Here is a 21,506-nt window from a genome sequence, read left to right on the forward strand (position 1 = left end):
TAGGAGGTCGTCTGATTTTTGGGGGGGTTTCTCTGTATTATTGTAACGTCTTTATCTTACAATATTTAGTGCCATGAGGTGACTTTTAGGTGATTTAGAGCTCTATAAATAAAACTGAATTGAATTGGATTCAAATCCAAATGAGATGCTGTGACATGACCTCAAACTGGCTCTTCATGCTCAAAACCACTCGAATGTGTCTGAATTCAAGCAATTCTGCAAACACGAGTGGGCCAAAATTCCTCCACAAGCATTTTGTATTTACCTATGTTATCTTTGACTAAAATTAAAATTGTTTTTCCACTTCCTCATTTTTCTTAGTTATTTGCATATTTGTCACACTTGAATGTTTCACTTTATCAAACACTGCACATGTAAGAACTGAGGGGACAGTGCGTATACCTAGATCCATTACATATGACACTCCAAATCACCAGTCACTTCTATCAAAGTCATGTGACTTTCACAAAATACTGCAGCATCTCGTGTTCCTGGAGAAATGACAGTGTCTGTGAAAATCACTCATGTGCATCCATCCACCAAACCAGAAACATGCATCCTGTGAGATAAACCTGACACAGTTTCCTCCTCACGTTTACTAAAAAGTTCACACAGAACATCAAAAAAAAGCTTCTTTCTGAATGAGCAACAATTACAAGTAATAAAGAAAGAAAATGTAAAATAAAGGCATAGATTAAAAAGAATTATCCGTTACCAGAAACCACTGTGGCTTTATGGAGGCTACAGAAAGCATTGAATATGAGTCACGTCCACAAAGCAGTCCACATGTTGATGTAGTGAAAACATGAAGCCAGGGTGTCTTTTCTTTCATTGTTATCGACCTTTAGAGAATTATATGTGGTTTTCAATTGGTCTCAGTCTTTGAGTGATATTTTTTTCTGTTTGAAGCAGAAAATCTTCTTTTTTTGAGTGTTTTCAGCATTTTAAACGACTTTCACCATGACAACAAATGCTGCAGACCTACTCTTCTTTGATACAAGTTACGCCTGAGGTCAGTGATAAATAGGTCCAAACCCACCCCTCACTGACCAATCAGTACTTCAGAGCCAAGATCTGTAAGATTCCACAGACCACATGGAGCAAACACAAACGGTCTTCATTGTACATTGATGGGCAAGAAAGCAAAAAATGGAACAAGAAACAACTTTATTCCAGCATTTTTTAAATCATATGGCTTAAATCCTAAACCTGGTTAGAAAACAATGCAAAGGAGCTCCTGGCTTCCTAACTTGTTTTTATTGGAGACTCTGTCTCCTGAATTTGTTCTTTACTTAATATCATTAAAGATATTTATTGATAAAAATAATTGCTGAGTGTCCTGAAGAATGACCCGGCCATTCAGAAAAATAACTCCTTAACTCTTAGTTAAGTTTTTGTTATTTTTTTGAGACTTCTACACCATCCGTTTTTTAAGCAATAGACTTTTAAAAAAATGCCAGATGTTAACAAATATGATTAAAATTAAAATATGCAAATTAATATTGATTTTTTTTTTAAATTATGTTAGTAGTTTAAATAAACACTCTATTTTCAAAATAAAAATAAATAAATATCATGATTCAAGTTTTAAAATGATGAAGTGGGCAGTATGAACACACAGGGAACTCACCGGGCAAAGAAGAGGCCAGAGAGCCAATGAGGACGCAGGAGAGGATCCACATTTCAGTGCTGAGCTGCTGCTGAGGTTGTGATCTGTGTCTGCACGATAGAGGACTGAGTAAGACGGGCTTAGACTCTGTATTTACAAAACACCCAGAGCTCACTTTTAGTCTGCAAAAGGGAGGAGCCAGTTTATTAGGAACACCTCTTTCACTCATTGCACTCAGACACAGGCCTGAGGCCAGCTGCTGACTGCTGTGAGTGAAGAAATGATCCTATACTTTTTTACTCCGTTTTGTTTTTGACACTTTCAATAATTCTGCAGCGCTCTGAAAGAACACTTAGATCAAAGAACTGATAATATTTGGGTATATATAAATGTGCATATAATATTCTGTGCTTCAAGACATCACTTAAACAAATATTAAAGAAAAGTGATAGTCCCTGTTTATATTTCAAGCCCCTCAAGGAAAGAACCAAAAAAAGTCAATAAATGGTGAAACTGGATACTTTTCAAGAAATGATCCACCCTGCATGACTACCAATGTTTTGCAAGCAGGGCCAACACAAATGATGGTTACTCATGTGCAGGCAACATATGCAGGAAATCAAACTCTTAATCGCAGATCCCACCTAAAAATTAATTCGGATCAGGAGAAATGTGTTCTAGATCCAGCAGCAACAAGAAGAAGAGCTGCGGTGTGTGTGTCCAGAATGTGCAGGGAGACACAGCATACATATAACAAGTGCAAGAAGTACAAATGCAATACACATAGCAGAAATGTGTTATACAGTCAGCATGAATAGATTGAATAGATTATTCTTTCTTTATTTATGTTTGCCAAGGATAAACGTGTTTTTTCAAACCGCATATACAGCGGCTCCACTAGACCTGCTGTGATGTAGCTGAGTAACAACAACATGAACCTAACCAAAGGCTAAAAGTCAGAGTGCTGGCCCCTGCTGGCTGTTTTTATCCAACCTTTTCATCCACAGTCAGTTCAGTCAGCCTCTGATTTGCACTCACACAGCAGTGACTGTTTAAACCAACATTAAAGCTGCAGCAGTTCACTGGAGCGGTTCAGGTGCTGCAGGAGGTGCAAGTTTAAAAAGAGGTTCTGTTTTGCACCTCAGAGCCTCCATATAAAGTTGTTGTGATACTATTTGGGAGAATAGAAAGAGGTCGTATTTTGGTGCTGTTTACTCTGTACCAAATAAAAAACAAATGAATGGTTTCAGGGTTTTCTGATGTTGACAACTTTAAAAATCAAACCTAAACATTCACATGAAAACAAGCAATTAAAATAGCTAATAGTTTATATTCATGTCATAACTGATATTAATCACATGCGGAAGAAAAAAAACATAATGTTCAGTAAAGAAATGAAAAAAGATTTCATATCTGTCCATACATATTGTATATGTCATTAAATGGGGAAAAGTCTGAAATGTTTGGCAGCAAAGCACAATAAGGATTATTAATATGTTAATTATTAAAGTCATGATGAACTGATAAAGCATTTTGGACAGTTTTAAAAGAATTTGATAATTTTCTAATGGTGGCATAAATCTGCTGTAGTGCTGTTATACATTAGGTTTAAAAATAGATCTGCAGTTTTGGCTGACGATCACATAAACTGGATAGACAACTGACAAACAACTACGAAACAAATGAATTGCACAAATTTGGGGCTCAAGACATCAAAAATACTGTATCTTAGATTGCACAGACAGAGACCTGTTAAAGTAACTGCAGATGAAAACACAGGCACAGTCTGCCTTTAACTCCCAGCAATGTTCAGAGGAAACAGCATGACCTGAATCTCCTTATATTTGAAGTACAAATGATCATAAAACATGGATTTAATTCGGTTTTTTAAGTAGAAGAAGTTGAAGGATGCTAGCATTAAAGAACATGTGCTTACATGGGTGAGAGTCCTGATTGTCTCAGGTTTATTTGAATTCTGTTTGATTCATTTAATTTTATCAGCTGATGAAATGTTCAGCGTGTCCACTCCTTCTTCTCACTGCTTCCTAAAGGTTACTCCACAGCAGATGAAAGTTGCTAAGAAGACTAAGGAAATGATGACTGACCCGAGGATTGGAAGAGACCAGCATGCCCCAAGTACATCAACGGTACTCAAGTGGAGAGAGTGAAGACCTTCAAATTCCTCGGCACCAACATCCTCATTGAGGATCTCACCTGGACCCATAACACATGGCAGATAATCAAAAAGGCACAGCAACGACTCTTCTTCCTAAGGAAGCTGAGAAAATTTGGATTAACCTCCAAACTGCTCAGCAACTTTTACAGATGCACAGTGAGAGTATCCTGACAAACTCCATCACAGTGTGGTACGGGAACAGCACCACTCAGAACAGGAAGCCTCCCCAGCATTTCATTAAAAGGGCACAATTCATCTGTGGAGTGCCCCTCCCACCACTACAGGACATTTACAACACTCGGGTCAGAAAAAGGACACGCAACATCATCAAGGACCACACCCACCCACAGCACACACTGTTCACACTCCTGCAATCTGGCAGATGCTACAGTAGTGTGAAAGCAACGACAACCAGACTAAAAAACTGTTTCTATCCACAGGCCATCAGGCTACTGAATCACTGACTTATTGTGGAACTCAATTAACCTTGACCTGTAAATTTGCAATTTTGTACATTATATACAACATAACACAACTTTAGACAATATAAACATTTTAAATATTGCATACTCTGTATATGTTACCACTGTGACAGTGTTGCAACTACTTGCACTTTAAATTCTGACTACACCTACAGATAAGCTACAAGTACTACAAAGCACTTGTTTTACTTTATTTATTATTTTCTATGTTCAGAGTTAAGTTTACTTTGGGTTTAGTTGTTATTTAGTTTTGTGAAGGGAACATGCAAAGTAAGAATGTCATTGCTCTGCGTAACCACTTGTTTTTTGGCGTATATGACAATAAACCTTGTGAATCTTGAAGAAATCACGATAAAAATGTAATGATGTCAGCTATGGATCCTTTACTCAGCCTTCCCTCTGCACGTGTTCTGGGTTGCCGGTGGGTGGAGCGAGACCCATCAGTCCCAGATTGAAACAACCTTGCTAGTTGCCGGGAGTAGCAGACAGAGCCACAAACTGCCAGTCTCATTAGGTCTGTGACTCAGTATTTTCTAGTTCTGGAAATTGTGCTGTTCATTTTGAGAAATTTATTATAATTCTTAGGTTTCTGGTTATTCATTTGCCAAGTTTAAAGTGTGTTTCTGTTAGCCTTCCGTTCTTAGTGACCTTAGTTGTCTAATCTTCTCCTATATTTAGTCAGTCTTGTCCCTTTACTCTTGTCTCCCCAGTATCTTTGTCCAGCTTGCATGTCAGAGTCTCTGTCAGTGTGTTTCCTGTCTTATTTTTATTGTCTCTTGTCCTGTATGCACTGAGTTCAGGTTCACTTCCCCTTTGTCGTTATGTCTGATTTGTTTCTCCTGTGTTTCCACATGTTTCCCATCCTGTCGTTATCATGTGTATATTTAAGGCCTCAGTCTCCCTCTGCTTGTTGCTGCATTTTTCATGTTCCTTCATTTATGCTAAGTCATGAGTTCCTTGCTTACAAGAGTCCTTGTTTCTAGTTTATCTTTTGTTTGCTTCTTTTAGTGTTTCCTTGTGCTTTATTTTTTTAGTTCAGTTTCACAGTAAATAGAGCTGTCGCTTAAGTTAATTACTTCCTCCTCTGAGTCCTGTGTTTGGGTCCTACCCTTGCCTGCCACACTGACAAACTTGACACCGGTGAGCTTTGATCTGTTGAAAGACAGTAGTTATACTGGTACACATCAGAAGTGATGTTTCCTGGGTTCACTGGGTGTTTCAGGCCTCTCAACATTGGACGTCCTTACCTAGATGATCCAGCCCTGTCTCAGCAGCATTACCCAATCACCAGCACTTGTAACCCACAGCCAACTGGCAGCTGTCTCTTCTGCTCCTGTTGTAGTCCTGGTGGCTGTACTTCTGTATGGTCCCCTCAGAACAACAGACCGAGCTCTACTGCTGGGCGCTGTGGATCAACTAGCCAACAGGATGGAGTCGACCATGTTTCCACCTGTCCTTGATGAGCCTGGGCCAGCTTCCTTTTAAAAGCCTCCACTGCAAGATCTTCCCAAAGTTGTTTTGAGGCCTGTGACAGAATGACTATATTTGGTTACAAACATATAACTGTAATGAAAATGATTTGCTTGCCCTGATTAACCATTATCTCACCTCATATTAGTCCTGTGATGTGAAGCGCTCTATTCACATCAATGCACTAACAAAGCGCAATGAACAAGTTTCTCTTATGGAAGCCCAAGCAGTACAAAATAAATAAGAAGGAAAACAAAAATACAATAATTAGTAAACAGTCCAACAGAAGATACATGATATAAAAAGGTCAACGTCCCTAAAGCAGCGACAGCTGAAGCTGATGCTAAGGACGGTCTGAACTTGAAAGGTGAAACTGAAGGTGAAGGTTTGTGGAATGTGCTCCAACTTGGAAAAAATATTACCATCAACACTAGAAAACCTCCTCCGCCTAGGTAACAGGTTTATAGGGACAGCTATAAGTCACACACAGGGCTGCTCCACCGAGTCATGATTCATAATAACTCCATCGTTTGGAACCTGCTGCACGAGGTTCACTCAGGGACAAACCAAAAAAAATCCCAAAACAAACACTGAATTTAATTGAATTTATAGAAAATGTTACAATTTTTTTTATCTCTTTTCAGCCCACAGAAAGTTTCTCAGATTTCGGTTAAACTAAAGAACAGTTTCTCCTGTTTGTCTGACTGTGTGTTGAGTTAAAGTGAGAAACAAACAAAGAGCTTAAGTATTTTTGTGTGACTTTGCCATAGTGGAAAAATTCCGCTCAAGTTCAGACACGACTTCATCTCAAGAAGCAGAACAATGAGTCCACTGATAACATGTACACATTCCACTTTTTACTTCTACAGAAGTCAGGTGACACCGCAGCGTTACATTACACTGCAAATATGTGTTTAGACCTGTGCACTTCACTCTGCTTCACTCTGTTGCTGCTCTCTGTCTGTCTGAATAAACACTCAAACCTGAATGCAGGCTCCTCTACACCAGCTGCGGTGTTTGCTAAGAAAGTGCAAACAGCCCAAATGAATAAAACAGGACAACAAAACTATTTTTTGTAATAATAAGAAATGACAAAACTATGTTTAAATAGTGTTTTCATGGTGATTTCAGTGTTTTTTGTTCATGGTTTTACTGAAACGCAAGCACCAATCGAGTAAATCTTTCAGTATCATCAGTGCTTAGTCAAATAAGCACACATCATGGCATCTGTTTTATGCAGCTGCAAAAAAAATTATGTGTTTTGGCAACAGTGTGCTAGTGATGGGTCAGTCTTAAGTGGCTTAACATGCAACAACAGCTGAAAATGGTGAGGAAGAACGACTGAAGACATAGAGATGACATATGGCTCAAGACTTTTACACAGCAACATAGAGGGTGACAGATATCAGAGGTTTTTAATCACGCAGAGAAACAGTGAAGGGGACAAAGTTTGAACATCTTAAAGAAATGAAACAACCGATCAATGTAAAAGATCAGCTGTTCCTCCTCATGCACTGTTTCTAGATTCTATCAGTGGCCACGCCCCCTTGAAGGTTAAATCGTCTGTCATCAAGGAAGTTAAAAGTTTTTCAAGGCTGAAGGAGGAGAGATGTCTGCTGGTACATCTGCGTCACTCTGCTGCGGTTTGCTGTCTGCCTGCGTCCTGCTGGTCTCTGCAGGTGAGTCTGAGCAGGGTCTGGAACAGGAAATCAGTTCATTCCACCAGTGTGTTTGCAACTGTTAGGCTTTAAGCTGCAGGAGTGAATATGCAATAACACTGCTGTTTTATATTTTCCGGTCTTTTGAAAATCCCTGTCAGTTTGTGTTCATGGATACTTTAAAACTTGTGCTATAAGTTAAGAAAAAAAAACGTTTTTTATAACGCGAGAGGAAGTTCAGGTGTGCAGAGTGAGGCATGTAAACAAAAAATAAATAAATAAACATTTTAAAAAGTTGTAAATGATGTTTTGAATTAATAATTTATAACTTATGTATTATTTATTTATAACAAAGTATTTTTGTAATATTTAGGAGAATTTAAACGGCAACATAATTTTTGTAAAGGTCAGTTTTTGTTTATTGATATAAGCCTGCATAGCTATGGGTAGTGTCCAGCAGAGGGATCTGTCGCATAGTTAGCCACAAGCTGCACTTCCAGCTCAGACCGAACTTTGTGGCGCACATGTGCCACAATGCAGCTCTCAATGAAGCGTGAAGCAGCGTGATACAAGACTCTGACGAAATTAAGAAATTGCAGCCCTTGGAAGGCAGAGCAAGGTACATGTTTTAAGCTGTACTTGACTGCTTAGTTGATATTTTGTTGTATTTCTACTTTATTTGATTTATATTTGAGTTTATATTAATAAGAACCACCTAAGAAGATGTATTTTTGTGCTTCTGTCTAGTTTTAAGGTGTATTGGCGCACCTCAGCACTGTTTGATTCTGAATGAATCTTGAAGTAAAAACTCTGCACCTGTCGAAGCTCTCTCTATTTTGTCCCTGGTCCGGGGGACTGTTACAGTGACAACTCGGTAGCTTAGTGTGAAGGCTAGTTGCTAGCCCCCATGCCAAATAAGTGCAGCCCGTGCCTGTCGAGCTGGGTCCGTGTGTCAGCTGTGAGAGATTTCTACATCAGTCAAGATCATCATTGCTTCGTTGCCTAGCTCTACTTTGAACTCTGATGGTCACTTACAAAGGTGCAGGTATTATGCTCAGCAAGGACTTTGCTGATATCAATGTCAAAATATCTGCACACTAATTCAGAGTTACCTGCCTTAGATGTTTTGTGGTTGACAGCCTTAAAGGTATAGTGCATTGCACTAAGTCATTAGAATCCTTAAATTATATGGGTTATTCTTCTTTAAAATAACGTTGTGGTATCAGCAGTATTTACAGTTACATTTTGTCAAATATGTGAGTGCTAATCTGTTTATTTGCATGGTGTAAACGTCTGATGTGAGCATTGTTTCCAAAAGTTAAAGTAACACTCACTTAAATTTAAGTCCAAATGTTATCGCATAGAGCAACATACACATTACAGTAACGAAATGTTGAACCCTTCTGAAGAAGCCGACGACTCAGAGCAACAAGGAGTGAGATCCAGCAATCGTGAAAGGCATTTAACTGAAAAGGGTAAAGACATGCAGGAATATGAGGCAAAGAAAAGTGAGAAGGCATTTAACAAAGCTTATGACACTTGGAAGAAGGCAGCTAAAGAAATCAGAAGAAAGTTTAAAATTTTCTGCTCTTCTGAAGAGCTAAATAATGCCAGTCATGACATAAGAGATAAGCACTCTGTAGTACAACAGCATTATGAACCCAATCCCCCAGCCAATCCATGATCCCAGATATTGTTAAACGAATGGATCCTTGTGCAGTGCTTACAACTGACATTTGTGAAGTTATTGCTAAATGACAGGAAAATATTGAAAAGGAAAGAGTACGAGTGATGTTAAACAAAAGGGACTATGGTTCTGTGTTTCGTGATACAAAAACTGAAACATCATTCCCAGATGGCTCAGTTGCATACTCAAAGGCAGATTCTACTGGCAGTCATGAGGTGAACTTGCAGCTAAAGTGGAACAAGCAAAGGCCACACAAGAAATATTGGCACAAGAAACCAAGATCAGACAAATGGAAATTGAGTGGAAATTATAGGAATTGGAAACAAAGGCAAGGTTGGAGGAGGAGAAAACTAAACTTCAACAGTTAAAGGCAGACAGTGAAGTGAAAGTAGCAGCTGCCCTAGGAAGAGCCCTTAGTGCTCAAAATGACATTGAAAGCCATGATCTAGCATCCTGCCACAACTTAGAAAATTCCGCAAATCTCCTCAACAGCGCACCACAGCTCTCCTTAAATCCACGGGCACCGACGTTTAGACCTCACAATACTACTCCAGAACTAGAAGAACGTAGCTTAGTTCAAGCCCTTGCCACCTCCCTTACCTTAACAGACTACCTGAGCCTATCTTTAGCGGAGAACCTCTAAAGTGTATGGATTGGAAAGTGTCCTTTATGGCAGTAATTGGTGACAAACCTTTACCTGTGTTTGAGAAAACACGAGGGGGCGGTGTGGCAGCAATTTTTCACACCAGCGTATTAATTAGCGAAAGACCAAGACAGACTTTTAATTCATTTGAAAGCCTGATGCTTAGCCTTGTCCACCCCAGCTGTGAAACTCAGAAACCAGTCTTACTTGTTATCATCTATCGTCCACCTGGGCCTTACACAGAGTTTCTCTCTGATTTCTCAGACTTTTTATCTGATTTAGTGCTCAGCTCAGATAAAATAATTATTGTGGGTGATTTTAACATCCATGTAGATGCTAAAAATAACAGCCTCAAGATGGCATTTAATCTGTTATTAGACTCAATTGGCTTCTCTCAAAATGTAAAAGAACCCACCCACCACTTTAATCACACTCTAGATCTTGTTTTAACACAGAGCTTCCCAAAGTGTGGGGCCGAGCCATTGCGGGGGGGTATGAAAAGGGGGAAAAAAACCCAAACAAAACACTTGGACACTGCTAGCACGGGGCGCCCACGCAAACGCAAAGCAGGAGATGAAGCATCGCTGAATATGTTTCCAAAACAACTTCATTCTAAGCCAGACTAGAAAATATGGTGAAGCATATCTTCCCTTTGGCTTCACCTGCACAAGTGCCGAGGTAGGTCTCCCCTGCAGAATTGGTTTTCCCTGCGTCGGGAGCAGCGCTGGGCTCTCCAAATCACGGACAAACAGTATCCAACATTCTTGATTTTTAGTTCACAAACACTTGTTGTAATAACTAACTACTCCTGGCATTTTGGAGACGTTAACTCTTTATACAGTAAAGTTACAGCGGGATACAAATAATATCAGGCTGATCCTGCCACGATTTGTTCCCTCGGTTTAAATCACGGACAAACAGCATCCAACAGCTGTTTATGTTTTTGAACCTGTTTTGCACAGAGAGGCATTTTTTGAGAAATGTATTGACAGCAATGGTTGAATATTATTACACAGGAAAAAAACAAAACAACTACACATAAAATAATTACACCGTGACGCCTCTGCCTTTCTAAATGGAGGGACAGTAACTGCGTGTGTGTGTATGTAAGCGTGTAAAAACTGAAGATAGAGACGAAATACTGTTAATCTGACTATCTGCCATTCTGCAATTCATCTCATGTAAACAATAACGTGGCGCACAGCGTGACGTGAAAAAAGGCACATACCTTTGACGTTGCGTGACGAACTCTGTATTCCTCGTCCACACGTAAACGAGTTTTAAAAAATCTCCGTTTTCGGTGATTCGAAACGCTGTTTACATGTTGACGAAACAGCTGCGTTTTCAAAAATACCCGTGTAGGTGCGGACGTAGCGTAAAAGAGTTAGTAGTTTATTTTATTACTACCTGTAATGTAGTGCAGTTTACTTGTATTTGCTTAATTGTTTACTAGATGTTTGAGGTGTGAAATAATATGTGTATGTGTTTGTGCGGGGGGGAGAACATTTTTCATGTAAAACAAAGGGGGGCCTAGCAAAAAAAGTTTGGGAACCACTGTTTTAACATATGGCATAGAAACTGAACATTTAAGAGTGTTTCCTGAAAACCCTCTGCTGTCTGATCATTTCCTGATCAGATTTACATTTACAATAATTGATTACACAGCAGTGGAGAGTAGACTTTATCACAGTAGATGTCTTTCTGAAAGTGCTGTAACTAAGTTTAAGAATATAATCCACCCACTGTTATCATCTTCAATGCCCTGTACCAACATAGAGCAGAGCAGCTATCTGAACGCTACTCCAACACAGGAGCTACTCCATACTGTAGCTCCTGTGAAAACTAAAGCCTCAAATCCGAAGTACCTGACTCCGTGGTATAATTCTCAAACACGTAGCCTAAAGCAGATAACTCGTAAGCTGGAGAAGAAATGGCGTGTCACAAATTTAGAGGATCATCATTTAGCCTGGAGAAATACTTTGCTGCTTTATAAGAAAGCCCTCCGCAAAGCCAGAACATCTTACTATTCGTCACTGATTGAAGAAAATAAGAACAACCCCAAGTTTCTCTTCAGCACTGTAGCCAGGCTGACAAAAACTCAGAGCTCTACTGAGCCAACAATCCCTTTAACGTTAACTAGTAATGACTTCATGAACTTCTTCACAAATAAAATTTTTATCATTAGGGAAAAAATTACCAATAATCATCTCACAGATGTAATATTATCTACAGCTACTTTTAGTACCATTGATGTTAAGTTAGACTCTTTTTCTCCAATTGATCTTTCTGAGTTAACTTCAATAATTAATTCCTCCAAACCATCAACGTGTCTTTTAGACCCCATTCCTACAAAACTGCTCAAAGAAGTCCTGCCATTAATTAATGCTTCATTCTTAAATATGATCAACCTATCTCTAATAATCGGCTATGTACCGCAGGCCTTCAAGGTGGCTGTAGTTAAACCTTTACTCAAAAAGCCATCTCTAGACCCAGCAGTCTTAGCTAATTATAGGCCAATCTCCAACCTTCCTTTCATATCAAAAATCCTTGAAAGAGTAGTTGTCAAACAGCTAACTGATCATCTGCAGAGGAATGGCTTATTTGAAGAGTTTCAGTCAGGTTTCAGAGCTCATCACAGCACAGAAACAGCTTTAGTGAAGGTTACAAATGATCTTCTTATGGCCTCTGACAGTGGACTCATCTCTGTGCTTGTCCTGCTAGACCTTAGTGCAGCGTTCGATACTGTTGACCATAATATCCTATTAGAGTGATTAGAACATGCTGTAGGTATTACAGGTACTGCACTGCAGTGGTTTGTATCATATCTATCTAATAGACTCCAATTTGTACATGTAAATGGAGAGTCCTCTTCACACACTAAGGTCAATTATGGTGTTCCACAGGGTTCAGTGCTAGGACCAATTCTGTTTACATTATACATGCTTCCCTTAGGCAGCATCATTAGAAGACATAGCATAAATTTTCACTGCTATGCAGATGACACGCAGCTCTATCTATCCATGAAGCCAGGTAACACACACCAATTAGTTAAACTGCAGGAATGTCTTAAAGACATAAAGACCTGGATGGCCGCTAACTTTCTGCTTCTTAATTCAGATAAAACTGAGGTTATTGTACTCGGCCCTGAAAATCTTAGAAATATGTTATCTAACCAGAGTCTTACTCTGGATGGCATTACCTTGGCCTCCAGTAACACTGTGAGGAACCTTGGAGTCATTTTTGACCAGGACATGTCCTTCAATGCACATATTAAACAAATATGTAAGACTGCTTTCTTCCATTTGCGCAACATCTCTAAAATTAGAAATATCCTGTCTCAGAGTGACGCTGATAAACTAGTTCATGCATTCATTACTTCCAGGCTGGACTACTGTAATTCATTATTATCAGGATGTCCTAAAAACTCCCTGAAAAGCCTTCAGTTAATCCAAAATGCTGCAGCAAGAGTACTGACAGAGACTAGAAAGAGAGGGCATATTTCTCCTGTTTTGGCTTCCCTTCATTGGCTTCCTGTTAAATCCAGAATTGAATTCAAAATCCTGCTCCTCACATACAAGGTCTTAAATAATCAGGCCCCATCTTATCTTAATGACCTTGTAGTACCATATCACCCTATTAGAGCACTTTGCTCTCGCTCTGCAGGCCTACTTGTTGTTCCTAGAGTATTTAAAAGTAGAATGGGAGGGAGAGCCTTCAGTTTTCAGGCCCCTCTTCTGTGGAACCAGCTTCCAGTTTGGATTCGGGAGACAGACACATCTCTACTTTCAAGATTAGGCTTAAAACTTTCCTTTTTGCTAAAGCATATAGTTAGGGCTGGACCAGGTGACCCTGAATCCTCCCTTAGTTATGCTGCAATAGATGTAGGCTGCCGGGGATTCCCATGATGCATTGAGTTTTTCCTTTCCAGTCACCTTTCTCACTCACTATGTGTTAATAGACCTCTCTGCATCGAATCATATCTGTTATTAATCTCTGTCTCTCTTCCACAGCATGTCTTTATCCTGTTTTCCTTCTTTCACCCCAACCGGTCGCAGCAGATGGCCGCCCCCCTGAGCCTGGTTCTGCCGGAGGTTTCTTCCTGTTAAAGGGAGTTTTTCCTTCCCACTGTCGCCAAAGTGCTTGCTCATAGGGGGTCATATGATTGTTGGGTTTTTCTCTGTATCTATTATTGTGCTATCTACTGTACAATAATATGCTTTGAGGCAACTGTTGTTGTGATTTGGCGCTATATAAATAAAACTGAATTGAATTGAACTGAATTATCTGTTGAGCGGTTTCCGTGTGACTACAACTTCAAACAAAAGTTAAGCGGAAGAAAAACAGATGGGCGCATGTTAAATACATTTGTGTTATTTATATAAATCACTCTTAAAGGGAACACCCACCCACGCATATTTAACGAGGAATGCCGCAACACACCTCTGTCCACGCCTTTAGTGCATTCAGACAACAGCTTTTTAACAGCCTACAAGTTTTTTGTTTCTTTGTAAATATGGCCCTAAATATCAATGAGATCCTTTAGATGGTACATAATTTTATATAATTATGAAATGTTTCCTTCAGTGACATCTTTTATTCAAGATTTAGCACATGCATATTTCCATATTTCAGCAACATTTTGAATGCAGGGGTATTTTTACGGAGTGGCTTTGTTTTCAAATGTGAAATATAAAATACACTGCACATTAAACACACAACTCGCTCCCGAGAGAGTATGTTTATTAACAGTGTCAGGATCTTGCGCTTTGAGTTTTCTTGTGTCCTTGTGATTTTCTATTATGATTTGGTCTAAGTTCACTTAGTTGCCCTAGCGTCCTAGTTTGAGTTTCTTGTATTCTCTCTGTACCTCCTGTGTTACGTTTAAGGTCCGCATCTTGGTGTCAGTGTTTTCAGTTTCGTGTCCTCCCTCCTGTCATGTGTAAATTCCTCAGCTGTGTTCCCTGTTTGCTTCCACTTCCCTCATTACCTTCTGTGTATTTATGTCAGAGTCTCCCTCTGTTCCATGTCGCGTTGTCCCTCAGTGTTGTGTGCTTTTCCCCGTGGTTTCCCTGTGCCTCCTTGTGAGTTAGTTTTAGTTCATCCCAGTGTAGTTTTGTATTGCCCTTTGCCTTTCTGTTAATAAAGCCGTGCTTTGAGTTCATCCACTTGTGGAGTGAGTCCTGCCCAATCTCCTGCCTGCCACACAGCGTTACATGACAAACAGACATGTACATGGCTTTGGTTTTCTCAATTTTTAGTGTTTGAGTTACACATTTAAAAACCTGTTTGTTTGGTTTTTTGATAAAGGCATCATTGCATTGACTGAAAGGATATATTTTTTAAAAAGTTACTGATAGGTCTGTCTAGGCACAAACCTATTGCTGGAACAGTCGAGGCAATTTACTCCAACTAGCAAAAGCAAGACACAACTCACCAGAGCTCTTTGTGTGATCTCGTGCACGAGGGAGATGACCGAGACGGGCGCTGTTCCTTCCACTCGAACCCCAGTCACTCTCATTCAGCTCCCCCGTAGCACTGCTCTTTATTGTGGTTACATGAACATGCATAGGTCCATTAACATGTGGAATCTCAAATAGGCATATATGTGAACAAAGAGTACTGTCTGTGTGCACGTGTAGGTGTGTGTGTGTGTGTGTGTGTGTGTGTGTGTGTGTGTGTGTGTGTGTGTGTGTGTGTGTGGGTCAAAATATGACCCTGCGAATGACTCTCCAAAGCTGGTACTAGGAGTCCAGCAGACCACCTAAACAAAAGGCACTTATACTTAAACAGATACAGAGTACTATACTATAAATCAGAAAGAGAAGGTACGACCTCTCTCATGACCTTAGGATGTGTGTGCATGCCAGAGCACTCTGGAACGCACACAGAGTCTTTGCAGACTACTAAGGATGAGACATTCTATCAATATGCAATCGATTATATACCTCTAAGCATTATTGATTATATGTTTCTAAGTACAAATGACAACCATAAAATATCACTCTGACAGTTACAGGTTGTAATCAATCACAGACACTCTGTCTGCCTCCTTGGTTCTTTTTCATCAAATGAAAATTTCATGGAAAAGAGACAAACCCACATTAAAAGGGGTTAAAGATGAATTTGACACTAACATAATTTTAAAAAAAAAACTTTTATATTGATAATTCATTTACATTATTAAGTTTTATATTCATCGTCATGATGTGGTGATAATCTGATAATAAAAGGATAAAAGGAAAACCTTTTTCTCTTAGATTCTTCCTCTGATTGGCTGCTGGAGAGGTGAACACTTGTACTTTGATCCCTTTAACCTCTCTGCTCTGTGTTGTTTCCTCTTTCAGTCCAGAGAAACATCACAGTTGAGCCCGGACAGAACGTCACTCTGCCATGTCGAGCTCCAAACAACACCAGGTCCATCTGCGTAGCAGAGTGGAGCAGGGCTGACCTCGGGACAGATTATGTCCTTTTCTACAGAGAGAAGCGAATTGATCCAGACAACCAGCATCCATCCTTTGTGAACCGGGTAGATCTGCAGGATGGAGAGATCACAGATGGAGACGTGTCTTTGATTCTGAAGCATGTGACGGCTAACGACACTGGAACGTACCATTGTCGTGTCGTTAAATGCCGTCAACGTCTTAATATTCCCACCCCCCCCATCAGCAGCATCCAGCTGACTGTTGTTGATCTTTCAGGTGAGTGAGCAGAGTTCAGTATGTGTGTGATCAGAGGTGAAGCTGCTTCCTGGTTGTTGATCAGACTTTGTAGAAAGGAGCTTGGTCTACTGTACTATGAAGAAAGCTGAACTTACCCAGTATACTGTCTGTTGAAACATCTACCCAGGTTTTATCAGTTCAGCTGAGAGCGTGTTCAGAGGGGGTGTACGGGATGGGGTTACACCAGAGTGATGTTGTGTTATATGGTATTTTTTGGATGTCCAGTTTTGGTCCACTGAAGGGGCTGTTGTGGATGTCTTTTCAATGTCAAACTTTGATTCATTATAGGCTCTGCTGTAGGATGTTTTCTGTGTGAAGGAATGCAGAGTTATCAGCAGACAGCTCCAAGATGGCGTGTGCTCATGAACTAAAACAAAACTGAGCAGCTGCTCGGTGCATTTGGAGTAGAAATGTCCTGAACTTCTCACAGACAGTTTGCAAAATGTGCACATCGACAAAGACTGTCGAGTAGCTAGTCCAGTTCATACATACACACTTCAGAGCAGGCTACCAATCACAGCACCATTCACTTCCTCTTACAAAGTTTTTCACAATAAAATAGGATACTTAAAAAAAGTTAGCCATGTATAATGGAAGCGCTCTTTTAAACTTATTAACACATTGTACTCCTGTAAAGAAATTTCAAAAAATTTCCAAATACTTTAACTATTTTTATTTTACATTTTAACAAAGATTTCAACATTTAAAATGACAGTTTTGTAACCTGGTTACAAACAACTACGTTAATTAAGTAAAAAAAAAAAAAATAATTAAGTAAAAAAAAAAAACAGGTAAAGAAAAACAGGAACATGTGAAATAAAAATAAAATAATAACCTAACACATAACAAAATAATAGACTAACACATAATAAATCATGTTTGTTTATAAATAATCCTTAGTAATCAGAATCAGAATCAGAATCAGAATCGTGTTTATTGGCCAAGTATATGTGCAGACAAATACAAGGAATTTGGTTCCGGTAGATGGTAGCTCTCAAGCACAGCAATGTAAAACACACACACACACACACACACACACACACACACACACACCTATATATACATTACACATGCATACACATACATACACAAAGCTGTGTAAACCAACTATAAATAACTAAACTTATGTACATAAAATACAGAAATGAAATGAGGTGGAATGAAAACTACAGAATGTACATAAGGTGCAGTTGCAGTCTGGCAGTGGGGAGCAGTGTGACAGTTCAACTGTTTAGGAGGGAGATGGCGAGGGGAAAGAAACTGTTCCTGTGTCGGGTGGTCTTGGTTTGCAGGCTTCTGTACCGTCTGCCAGAGGGCAGCAGGTCAAAAAGTCTGTGTCCAGGGTGTGAGGGGTCTGTGATGATTTTCCTGCCCATTTCCTGGTTCTTGAGGTACAGATCCTGGATGGAGGGCAGGGGGCACCGATGATCCTTTCTGCTGCCCGTACAGTCCGCTGCAGTCTGCTCCTGTCCTGTTTAGTGGCTGCACCATACCAGACTGTGATGGAGGAGCACAGGACAGACTCAATGACCGCAGTATAGAACTGGATCAGCAGCTCCTGTGGAAGACTGTACTTCCCCAGTTGTCTCAGGAAGTACATCCTCTGCTGGGTCTTTTGAGGATGGAGTTGATGTTGGTCTCCCACTTCAGGTCCTGGGAGATGGTGGTACCCAGGAACTTGAAGATCTCCACAGTCGACACAGGGCTGTCTGATATGATGAGGGGGCAGAGTTGGGGATGTCTCCTGAAGTCCACTGTCATCTCTACAGTTTTAAGAGTGTTCAGCTCCAGATTGTGCTGACTGCACCAGAGTACCAGCCGCTCAACTTCCTGCCGGTATGCAGACTCATCACCATCCTGAATGAGGCCAATGACGGTGGTGTCATCTGCAAACTTTAGGAGTTTAACAGCCGAGTTCTTGGAGGTGCAGTCATTAGTGTAGAGGGAGAACAGTAGTGGTGAGAGGACACATCCTTGAGGGGCACCAATACTGAGGGACCGAGTTTCAGAGGTGATCTCCCCCAGCCTCACTTGTTGCTTTCTGTCTGTCAGGAAGCTGGTGATCCACTGACAGGTAGCTGGAGACACGCTGAGCTGGGAGAGTTTGGAAGAGAGAAGTTCAGGCACGATGGTGTTAAAAGCCGAACTAAAGTCCACAAACAGGATCCTGGCATAAGTTCCCGGGCGGTCGAGGTGTTGCAGGATGTAATGCAGCCCCATATTCACTGCATCATCCACCGACCTGTTTGCCCGGTAGGCAAACTGCAGAGGGTCCAGCTGGTGGCCTGTAATGTCCTTCAGATGGGCTAACACCAGTCGTTCGAAGGATTTCATGACCACAGACGTCAAGGCGATAGGTCTGTAGTCGTTCAGTCCTGTGATGGTGGGTTTCTTGGGAACAGGGATGATGGTGGAGCGTTTGAAGCAGGATGGAACTTCACACAGCTCCAGGGATCTGTTGAAGATGCGAGTGAAGATGGGAGCCAGCTGTTCAGCACAGGTCTTGAGGCAGGAGGGTGAAACACCGTCTGGTCCGGGGGCTTTCCTGGGCTTCTGTTTCTGAAATAGTCGGCTCACATCCTCAGTGTGTATTCTGAGTTCCAGGGAGGAGGAAAGGGGGGTGGGAGGTGTGATGGAGGTCGTTGAGTCTGAAATGGGAAGGGTGGTGGTGGTCGTTGAGTCTGGATTGGGGAGGGTGGTGGTCGTCGTTGAGTCTGAAATGGGAAGGGTGGTGGTGGTCGTTGAGTCTGGATTGGGGAGGGTGGGGGTGGTCGTTGAGACTGGATTGGAGAGGGTGAGGGTGAAGGGGGGAGAGGTGGAAGGTGTGTTGGGGGTCAGTGTCTGAAGTGGTGTCTCTGGGGAGGGGAGGGTGAGGCGTGGGAGTCTGTCCGTCTCAAACCTGCAATAGAATGTATTTAGCTCGTTGGCCAGGTCTTTGTTTGCTTCAACAGTGGGTGGGGGGCGTCTGTAGCTGGTGATTTCCTGCAGGCCCCTCCACACTGACGCAGGGTCGTTGGCTGAGAGCCGTTCTTCCAGCTTCTGGGAATGCATTTTGTTGATAACAACAATGTTTGGATGTCATGTAGATGTCCAAACTCGTTCAAAATAGACATGATCTGCAAATAGTACAGGCCTCAGGTCTGTGATCACATAGCTGACACCTCACACCTGTTTCTTACCTCCAGATCTACAACGAAGCGTCAGCAATGGAGGAAGCTTGATTGCATGTGTTGGACTTATAGCTGGTCTGTTACTTTCTGCTGTGCTTCTTGTTGGTGAGTTTTGATCCGCAGAAAACATAAACAACACCTGCCTGGAGCTGAAATGTCTTGGAATTTAAAAAAAAAAAATTTATCTTTAATTTTCCAGCTGAACTCTGAGTCAACACTGTTGTCATCCAGGATTTGAAAGATTCCCACAACTGGAAAGATTCCAATGAATGTCAAACCCACTCGTCATCACGCTCATCAACCAGCAGGGGGTGATGTGATAATAGAAAATTCAGTTATAGCAAATGTAGAATTTTTGTGTTTTAATTCAGAGAAGCAACACGCTTTGATAATATTCATGTTAGCAGCACTGATCCTGAGTTCAAACCTGAGCAGGACACTCCCACCAGTGCAAACAAATATTAATTCACTGTAACTTTTAACCCTTGACCTTTATTTGTTGAACTACAAAAGTCCAGCTTATTGTTCATTATTCTGTGCAATGTCACGAGCCATTAAAAATCGGATGAAAAGTTTTGCAGTAACATGTGTCCTACATTTATTTTGTATCTTTTATTTGTCACATTTCATTTTTACTGTGTACTGAAAACAACAGCTGAATAAAGTGAATAATGCTGTGAGAAGTCTTTTTTTGTCTGAATGTTTAATCTGATTTAGACTTTGATCTAAACCCCGGATTCATCAAAAAAGTGATTACTAAGGGGAAAACACAATTACAGCTTATCACTGTCTGACAGAAAAAGGTTTATAAATCTAGCTTCTTATCATGTTTGTGTAGTGTGCTTGGCTCTAAGTCACCATTCTGACATGCACCTGTGATTAAAGACAATCCCAGGAAGCTCTTATTACAGAGTGAAGAGTACCACTGCTTAACTGGAGGGTTGTCACAGTTGGTGCATGGCTGTTATTGCACAGTGATTACCAACAACATACACATAAATGTACATTTATAATATACGAGGTTATAAAGACAGACACAGGCCTGCAGTAATGAGTTATAACACATTTTTATTTATTTAAATAATACCTTCTGCTCAGAGCTCTCCTCCCTGTGTGGTTTTATTTCCTGTGGTTTCTCGTGTGTCCAGTTAAACAGACTGAGCCCTGGTACTAACATGACTTTAAAGTTGTTACTCTGAAGATACTCTGAACTTCTTTCTGTACACAGATCTGTGTCTGTAACTGAGGTTGACCTTTTCCACCAGAGGGAGAAGTGTTCATTTAATCCTGTTGTTAGAGGTGTTTTAACATTTGTAACTTTTATTCAGCTCTCCTTTAATGTTTGTTAAATCAGCAGAGACTGAAACTAACTACAGAAACTGACTCAAGCTCAAGCCCAGACAGGACTGTGCTTGAAGGCACCAGTGAAATATGCTCCTTTATTTCTAATTAAGTCATTTCACTTATGCATGAATACTCCAGTCTTTCATTCCCCTGCAGACATTTGGATCAGGCAGTGTCTGAGTTTTTCATAAACAGTAGGTCACATGAAGCCTGCTCATTTTGCTGCAATGTTTAAAATGTTTCAGTTAGTTTAAGAATGATCAATTAACCTCACAACCGCACAAGTGGATTGTAAAGGTTGGCACTTCATTACAACATGGAAATATTTAAAATTGTCATTTTTAAACTTGTATTTTTTTTCCATCCATCCATCTTCTTCCGCTTTATCCGGGGCCGGGTCACGGGGGCAGCAGCCCAAGCAGAGAAGCCCAGACCTCCCTCTCCCCAGCCACCTCCTCCAGCTTATCCGGGGGAACACCAAGGCGTTCCCAGGCCAGCCGAGAGATATAATCTCTCCAGTGTGTCCTGGGTCTACCCCGGGGCCTCCT

At 40.7% G+C, this 21,506-nt stretch overlaps 1 protein-coding gene across 1 annotated transcript; it reads left to right on the forward strand.

The window, feature by feature from the left end:
• The first annotated feature begins 7,276 nt into the window (after nucleotides 1–7,276).
• On the forward strand, nucleotides 7,277–20,297 carry LOC116319374 (hepatitis A virus cellular receptor 2 homolog). The gene is made up of 4 exons (XM_031738674.2): nucleotides 7,277–7,416; nucleotides 16,070–16,423; nucleotides 19,630–19,719; nucleotides 19,814–20,297. The coding sequence occupies exons 1-4, from the start codon at nucleotides 7,347–7,349 to the stop codon at nucleotides 19,822–19,824; spliced, it is 525 nt and encodes a 174-aa protein (XP_031594534.1). The 5' UTR covers nucleotides 7,277–7,346; the 3' UTR covers nucleotides 19,825–20,297.
• The last annotated feature ends 1,209 nt before the right edge of the window (nucleotides 20,298–21,506 follow it).

This window comes from Oreochromis aureus, linkage group 3, assembly GCF_013358895.1.
Source record: "Oreochromis aureus strain Israel breed Guangdong linkage group 3, ZZ_aureus, whole genome shotgun sequence".
Taxonomy (NCBI): domain Eukaryota; kingdom Metazoa; phylum Chordata; class Actinopteri; order Cichliformes; family Cichlidae; genus Oreochromis; species Oreochromis aureus.